The 7,500-nt window shown below is 38.5% G+C and overlaps 2 protein-coding genes across 4 annotated transcripts in view; both read left to right on the forward strand.

Moving 5' to 3' along the window:
• LOC143282633 (uncharacterized) overlaps positions 1–1,455 on the forward strand; it is a 17,577-nt gene extending 16,122 nt beyond the window's left edge. For all 3 annotated transcript variants that reach the window (XM_076588281.1, XM_076588279.1, XM_076588280.1), the window contains 2 exons: positions 531–690; positions 1,259–1,455. In XM_076588281.1, the coding sequence (XP_076444396.1) occupies positions 531–690; positions 1,259–1,349 (251 nt within the window). In that variant the 3' untranslated portion in view covers positions 1,350–1,455. The remainder of the gene's footprint in view (positions 1–530; positions 691–1,258) is intronic.
• Positions 1,456–6,912: 5,457 nt separating this feature from the next.
• LOC143282634 (uncharacterized) overlaps positions 6,913–7,500 on the forward strand; it is a 13,858-nt gene continuing 13,270 nt past the window's right edge. The window contains exons 1-2 of the mRNA XM_076588282.1: positions 6,913–6,928; positions 7,263–7,332. Of these exons, the coding sequence (XP_076444397.1) occupies positions 7,291–7,332 (42 nt within the window). The 5' untranslated portion in view covers positions 6,913–6,928; positions 7,263–7,290. The remainder of the gene's footprint in view (positions 6,929–7,262; positions 7,333–7,500) is intronic.

Genomic DNA, 7,500 nt, shown 5'->3' on the forward strand with positions numbered 1-7,500 from the left:
GTGTGGTGTGGTTTTGTGTGGTGTGGTGTGGCGTGGCGTGGTGTGGTGTGGCGTGGCGTGGTGTGGTGTGGTATTGTTGTGCTTTGTATGTGTCTGTTGTGTTGATTTAGTGTGTGTGTTGTTGCTGTGTGGTGTGGTGCTGTGCTGTGCAGTGCTGTGCTGTGCTGTGCTGTGCTGTGCTGCAATGTGTTGCGTTGAGTTGTGTGTATGTGTGTGTGTGTGTGTGAAATCCCCGGTCCTTGTGTAAATTAAATCTTATAGCCGTTTTCACTTACCGAGTGCTCCACCCACTCACATTTGGGAACAAAAAACAAACAACAACAACAACAATAGAACAATCAAAAATGATATGACGAAACGCACACTCCCAAAACAAGATTCACAATAATAGCAACAGCAAAGCAAGCGTCTCACTGATTTGGTGAAAACTTTTTTCTTTTTTTTTTTACAGTTGACACAAAAGTAAGGAAACACACAAGTGATTTGAATTCATTCATTAAATTCATTTTCTGTCCTGTCCCTGACGACAGACCTGGTGGATCTGGACTTCATCAAGGCCAAGACCCAGGAGATCCTGGACAAGATCGGCTCTGACGAGTCCCTGCAGCGCTGTGAGGACACCTGCCACAACGTTCTCTCTGGGGACGAGTCCGGGCTGATCCACACCCTGTGCCACCCCTTGTGCCGATCGTGAGTCACCTGCAGTCTTGGTTTATTCATTAATTGGTGGATTTGTTTATCTGTCTGTTCGTCACAGCATTCTGGCTGAGAACGAGTCCTTGTTAATCTACACACCGTGAGTCACCTGGAGTCTTGGTTTCAATTGATCTAATAATCAGTTTGTCAGAATAACAATTACTCTGGGTTAGGTCGAGTCCATTTACATCAACACACCCTGCATCACCTTTTCTGCCGATAGCAAGTGACCTGGAATTTTGTTTGTAAATGAAGTGATTTACCTTTTTGTTCCACTATCTTCTGGCTGGGGACGAATCCATTTTCGCCTGCACACATTGTGCCCCCCTCATCTGCCGATCGTGAGTCACCTAAAGTTTTCAGTTTCTGAAGCATCAGCTGGAATTATCCCCTTCTCTCCTCCACAACACCCCCTTCAACACACACACACACACACACACGCACGCACGCACGCACGCACGCACGCACACACACACACACACGCACGCACGAACGCGCGCGCGCGCGCGCGCACACACACACACACACACACACACAAGCTAATCGTGTGTACGTTATTCAGGTTCCAGACTCTGGTGCACCTGTTCCACCTGCACCCCACCCCCACCACCAGTGCCCCAGTGGAATCGGACACCACAGCCCCTGTTGTCTAAGTGGTCACCGTGTCTTGAAGGCTTCTTCTTGCAGGGCTCTAGCTGAACTGTGAACATCTTATCGATTAAGAGAATGGCATCAATAAAATAAAAAGAAAAAAAAACAGCGAAGATTCTTTGTCAGCTACCGTGTGTGTGTGTGTGTGTGTGTGTGTGTGTGTGTGTGTGTGTGTGTGTGTGTGTGTGTGTGTGTGTGTTAGTGTGTGTGTGTGTGTTGTGTGTGTGTGTGAATGTGTGTGTGTGTGTGTGTGTGTGTGTGTGTGTGTGTGTGTGTGAATGTGTGTGTGTGTGTGTGTGTGTGTGCGTGCGTGTATGTTTGTACTCACTTTCACAGCTTCACGTATTCGATATAATGTAACTTCTCTGCATTGCCAAATCGGGAAAATGAGTTTGATGACAGCAGGACATCCAAGAGATGACCTCAGCGGTCAGCTGGGCCCTACACACCACGAACTGGGTGTCAGGGCAGATCAGTTCAAAGACGAACTCTGCTGCAGCTTGAGCTAGGACCATATTTGCTAGGGGAAAACGAAGAAAGAACAACTCTGATTGTTTTCTAGACATGTACCCGAATCAAGGACGTGCGACAGGTGACATACATTTACAGCTTGACGTGCTCCACAGGTCTCTGGTCATTAACAACCAAAGAAAGAAAGACAGACAGACAGAAAAAGGAAAGAAGGAAAAAATGAATGAATGAATGAAAGACAGACAGACTGAGAGAAAAGATAGATAGAAAGAAAGAAAGAAAGAAAGAAAGAATGAATGAATGAATGAATGAGAAATACATAAAATAAATGGATAAATGATACAGATAAAATCGATTAGAATTTCAGCTCAAATGGGGTTGAAGCCTTAGTAATATCGACCAAATAAATATTTAACGTAGAAGAAGAAGAGGTTAATGTCTGACTAAATGACCGTGGGCCTTTTACCTCACAGACGATGACCATGATGTGTCCAAGCTCTTCAACACAGCAAACGACCATACCTGCTCACCCCCGAAGATAATCTGCCTATGGACACAGGATGAATAATACAGAACATCACATAATCTCTTCGTGATGTCAGACAGACACTGAACCAAAGCTTGACACCAGCAAAGGCTGGCAAGGCACAGCCAGGTTTCCATTCCACTAGACATGAGAGGTGCACCAGTGTACCTGCAGTCTGAGGGAGCTGAAAGCGAATCACGTGGTAAAAATGGAAATCTGAACAAGGCAGAAAGAATTAGGATATGACACAGTTCACAAGCACAGTAAGCTTTGCTCTTAAAGTAAGACAAAGGCACTTCTTTAAGCAAAACAAAGACAATACAGCCAATAGGCATTGCTGTTATAAGCGCCACCATTCAGCTTCCAGACGGGTGAATAAGAAGTATAGAAACACATAGCCTGGGTCCCCCTTCCCCATCCCCAGTCAGTTCATACACTGTTCGTTTGACAAATACACACAACAACAGAAGAGGAAATGTGTGAACACAAACTGAAATTCCTTCACGACTGGACATACCATTTGATTCAGAATAGGGCACACACAACAGACAAAAGAAGCTACACAAATGCAATCAAATATCGGAATGTCTGGATTAAATGCAACTCTAAAAGAGGCAAAGACCATTACATAAAAGTCAAACCAAACTGCAGTCACAGACAGGACACCATAGAAACCCCAACTCAGACAAATCAGTGTGATGACTTCAATTCAAATGAAGTAGAATTAAAACAAAATCCAGGTAAGAAAGTGTAAGGAATGCATTCAAGACGAAACAGTTCGATAATTCAAAACGAGATCAGATAGAATGGTAACTTCAAACCAGATAAAACAGCATTTCAGCTCCAAACCAGATAAAACAGCATATCAACTCCAAACCAGATAAAACAGCATATCAACTCCAAACCAGATAAAACAGCATTTCAGCTCCAAACCAGACGAGACAAAAACTCCAATACGCACAAGACATCCTGCGCAATTTTGGAACAAACTATTTAGCTTTGGCCTTGTGGCAAAGCTGCACTCCACCCTCCGTGTCATAATATCCCCGCGTCTCACACAAGTGTGAGAGGTATAAACATTAAATTTAACCTGCAGGTCAGAAATGTGAAGCAACACTCCTAAGACTCATCTGTAAAGTAGACTTTAGACTGTGTGGTCCCAGTCTTTTCATTTGAGCCCAAAGCACACCATACTCTGGGTAGAAGCCGATTACGATCTGAAAAATTCACAATCATACGTGTTTGATTAAGTTCGAACCCACGTCCTCCCAGTACTCTGTCCACTTCGCCCTGGCGGCTGGTTGAGGGTATAAAAGATGCGTTCCAACACGATACCATGAAATGTTCGCAAAAGGCATTCTGATGCATTGAATGAAAAATCCATTCATTATCCGTTTTTTCGAATGATGATGTAGTTTAATCCATTTCTGATACTCTCTATTGATGTGGGGGGTTTTCCTGCTTACTTAATCGTTTCCAATATCTAAATCGTTTCCAATATCTAACACCAATCCAGTGATTGATGTAATACTGTTGAACATTGTAAAACAGAGTTTCGGAATTACATCCTGCTTACTAAATCGTTTCCAATATCTAACACCAATCCAATGATTGATGTAATACTGTTGAACATTGTAAAACAGAGTTTCGGAATTACATCCTGCTTACTAAATCGTTTCCAATATCTAACACCAATCCAATGATTGATGTAATACTGTTGAACATTGTAAAACAGAGTTTCGGAATTACATCCTGCTTACTAAATCGTTTCCAATATCTAACACCAATCCAATGATTTATGTAATACTGTTGAATATTGTAAAACAGAGTTTCGGAATTACATCCTGCTTACTAAATCGTTTCCAATATCTAACACCAATCCAATGATTGATGTAATACTGTTGAACATTGTAAAACAGAGTTTCGGAATTACATCCTGCTACTAAATCGTTTCCAATATCTAACACCAATCCAATGATTGATGTAATACTGTTGAACATTGTAAAACAGAGTTTCGGAATTACATCCTGCTACTAAATCGTTTCCAATATCTAACACCAATCCAATGATTGATGTAATACTGTTGAACATTGTAAAACAGAGTTTCGGAATTAAACCTGCTTACTAAATCGTTTCCAATATCTAACACCAATCCAATGATTGATGTAATACTGTTGAATATTGTAAAACAGAGTTTCGGAATTACATCCTGCTACTAAATCGTTTCCAATATCTAACACCAATCCAATGATTGATGTAATACTGTTGAACATTGTAAAACAGAGTTTCGGAATTACATCCTGCTACTAAATCGTTTCCAATATCTAACACCAATCCAATGATTGATGTAATACTGTTGAACATTGTAAAACAGAGTTTCGGAATTACATCCTGCTACTAAATCGTTTCCAATATCTAACACCAATCCAATGATTGATGTAATACTGTTGAACATTGTAAAACAGAGTTTCGGAATTAAACCTGCTTACTAAATCGTTTCCAATATCTAACACCAATCCAATGATTGATGTAATACTGTTGAATATTGTAAAACAGAGTTTCGGAATTACATCCTGCTACTAAATCGTTTCCAATATCTAACACCAATCCAATGATTGATGTAATACTGTTGAACATTGTAAAACAGAGTTTCGGAATTACATCCTGCTACTAAATCGTTTCCAATATCTAACACCAATCCAATGATTGATGTAATACTGTTGAACATTGTAAAACAGAGTTTCGGAATTACATCCTGCTTACTAAATCGTTTCCAATATCTAACACCAATCCAATGATTTATGTAATACTGTTGAATATTGTAAAACAGTTTCGGAATTACAAAAGCGGATCCCAGCCCTTTCACGACTGAAGCATGTAACTGACTTTCTGTTTCCTAACCTCGTAACACACATTTGCCATCCTTCAAGAGCAGATTATCTTTAATTTCAAACATATTTTCATTGTTTCTTGGATATCGATGTACAGAAACCTTATTCTGAAATCAACTGTTCGGATGCCTTTTTCATTTTCTTTTGATACAATCCGACATCATGACATCATGAACAAATACTGGATCGCCTTGTTTAATTCATCAAGTGATATAAAACAATCACAACATTGTTCCGTTCACCACGACAACCGGTTTTGAACCAATATAGAAAATATAAACCCATCTGAGGACTTCATGATCAAATCCAAAGGTACTAGAATGCTAAACATAAATCCTATTAATAATCATAAGCTTTTTCACAGTCCAGACAAAGGAAGAATCAAGGGATGTCATGGCTGGTAATCTGACAAATCATTTCTTCTCCAATAAAGTTACCAACCATGAGGCCAGTTTATCCGTCACATTTAAAGGGGAGGAGAATGAATATTTCTTTTCTATTGTTTAGTGTCATTCCTGTGAGGTACTTGCTGACTTAATCAGACATCTCAATATTGCAGTAATAACAGGTGATTTTTTTATCTGGCATCCAGTTTGGCTTTTGACCGTATATGCACATTTTCAATCGTATAAAAAGTATAAGAGACGAGATAAGGCTGGGCTTCTAATCTCTATCCAACTGTTGATTCACATAACGAGAAGAATTTTACTTTTCAAATATTTATCTCAGTACTTGTAGTTGCTATTCCCTGTCTCTTTTTTGTTCTTTCTAGTGTAAGATACAGTTTTTATTCTTTCTGGTGAAAGATACAGTTTGTGTTCTTTCTGGTGTAAGATACAGTTTTTGTTCTTTCTAGTGTAAGATACAGTTTGTGTTCTTTCTGGTGTAAGATACAGTTTGTGTTCTTTCCTGTGTAAGATACAGTTTGTGTTCTTTCTAGTGTAAGATACAGTTTTTGTTCTTTCTAGTGTAAGATACAGTTTGTGTTCTTTCTGGTGTAAGATACAGTTTTTGTTCTTTCTTCTGTAAGATACAGTTTTTGTTCTTTTTGGTGTAAGATACAGTTTGTGTTCTTTCTAGTGTACGATACAGTTTGTGTTCTTTCTAGTGTATGATACAGTTTGTGTTCTTTCTGGTGTAAGATACAGTTTTTGTTCTTTCTTCTGTAAGATACAGTTTTTGTTCTTTTTGTGTAAGATACAGTTTGTGTTCTTTTTGTGTAAGATACAGTTTGTGTTCTTTTTGTGTAAGATACAGTTTGTGTTCTTTCTAGTGTAATATACAGTTTGTGTTCTTTCTAGTGTAAGATACAGTTTTTGTTCTTTTTGTGTAAGATACAGTTTTTGTTCTTTCTAGATTAAGATACAGTTTTTGTTCTTTCTAGTGTAAAATACAGTTTTTGTTCTTTCCTGTGTAAGATACAGTTTGTGTTCTTTCTAGTGTAAAATACAGTTTTTGTTCTTTCCTGTGTAAGATACAGTTTGTGTTCTTTCTAGTGTAAAATACAGTTTTTGTTCTTTCCTGTGTAAGATACAGTTTGTGTTCTTTCTAGTGTAAGATACAGTTTTTGTTCTTTCTAGTGTAAGATACAGTTTGTGTTCTTTCTAGTGTAAGATACAGTTTGTGTTCTTTCTAGTGTAAGATACAGTTTTTGTTCTTTCTAGTGTATGATACAGTTTGTGTTCTTTCTGGTGTAAGATACAGTTTTTGTTCTTTCTAGTGTAAGATACAGTTTGTGTTCTTTCCTGTGTAAGATACAGTTTTTGTTCTTTCTAGTGTAAGATACAGTTTTTGTTCTTTCTAGTGTAAGATACAGTTTTTGTTCTTTCTAGTGTACGATACAGTTTTTGTTCTCATCATTATAAACACGACATCGCAGTGCAACGTATCAAGAACAATGAATTAAACGTTAAATCTTGGGTTGAAAGAGATCGCATTTCGATATGATGGTAAAAGTGCATATTGTTTTTGTTTATCAGTAATATCATTGATAAACAATATTACTGATATAATATTCTTATGTACAGCAGACGGAGGAAACGCTGGCTTCTTTTTATGGAGAACACGAAGGATTTGTACCAGGCCTTTTTATTCATGGTATGAACATTTAGGAAATTGACTTTGCAATGTGACTGAAATGGCAGTTCTTTCTCTGTCATCATTTCGCTTTTCATCTAAGTAGCACGACTTTAATGGAACGTTCTGGACAGATAACCAGGACAGTTTATCGTAGTCCATCTGTTTCTTCACATCTCCGAAAAAGAG

The sequence above is a fragment of the Babylonia areolata genome, chromosome 6 (genome assembly GCF_041734735.1).
Source record: "Babylonia areolata isolate BAREFJ2019XMU chromosome 6, ASM4173473v1, whole genome shotgun sequence".
NCBI classification, from domain to species: Eukaryota; Metazoa; Mollusca; class Gastropoda; order Neogastropoda; family Buccinidae; genus Babylonia; species Babylonia areolata.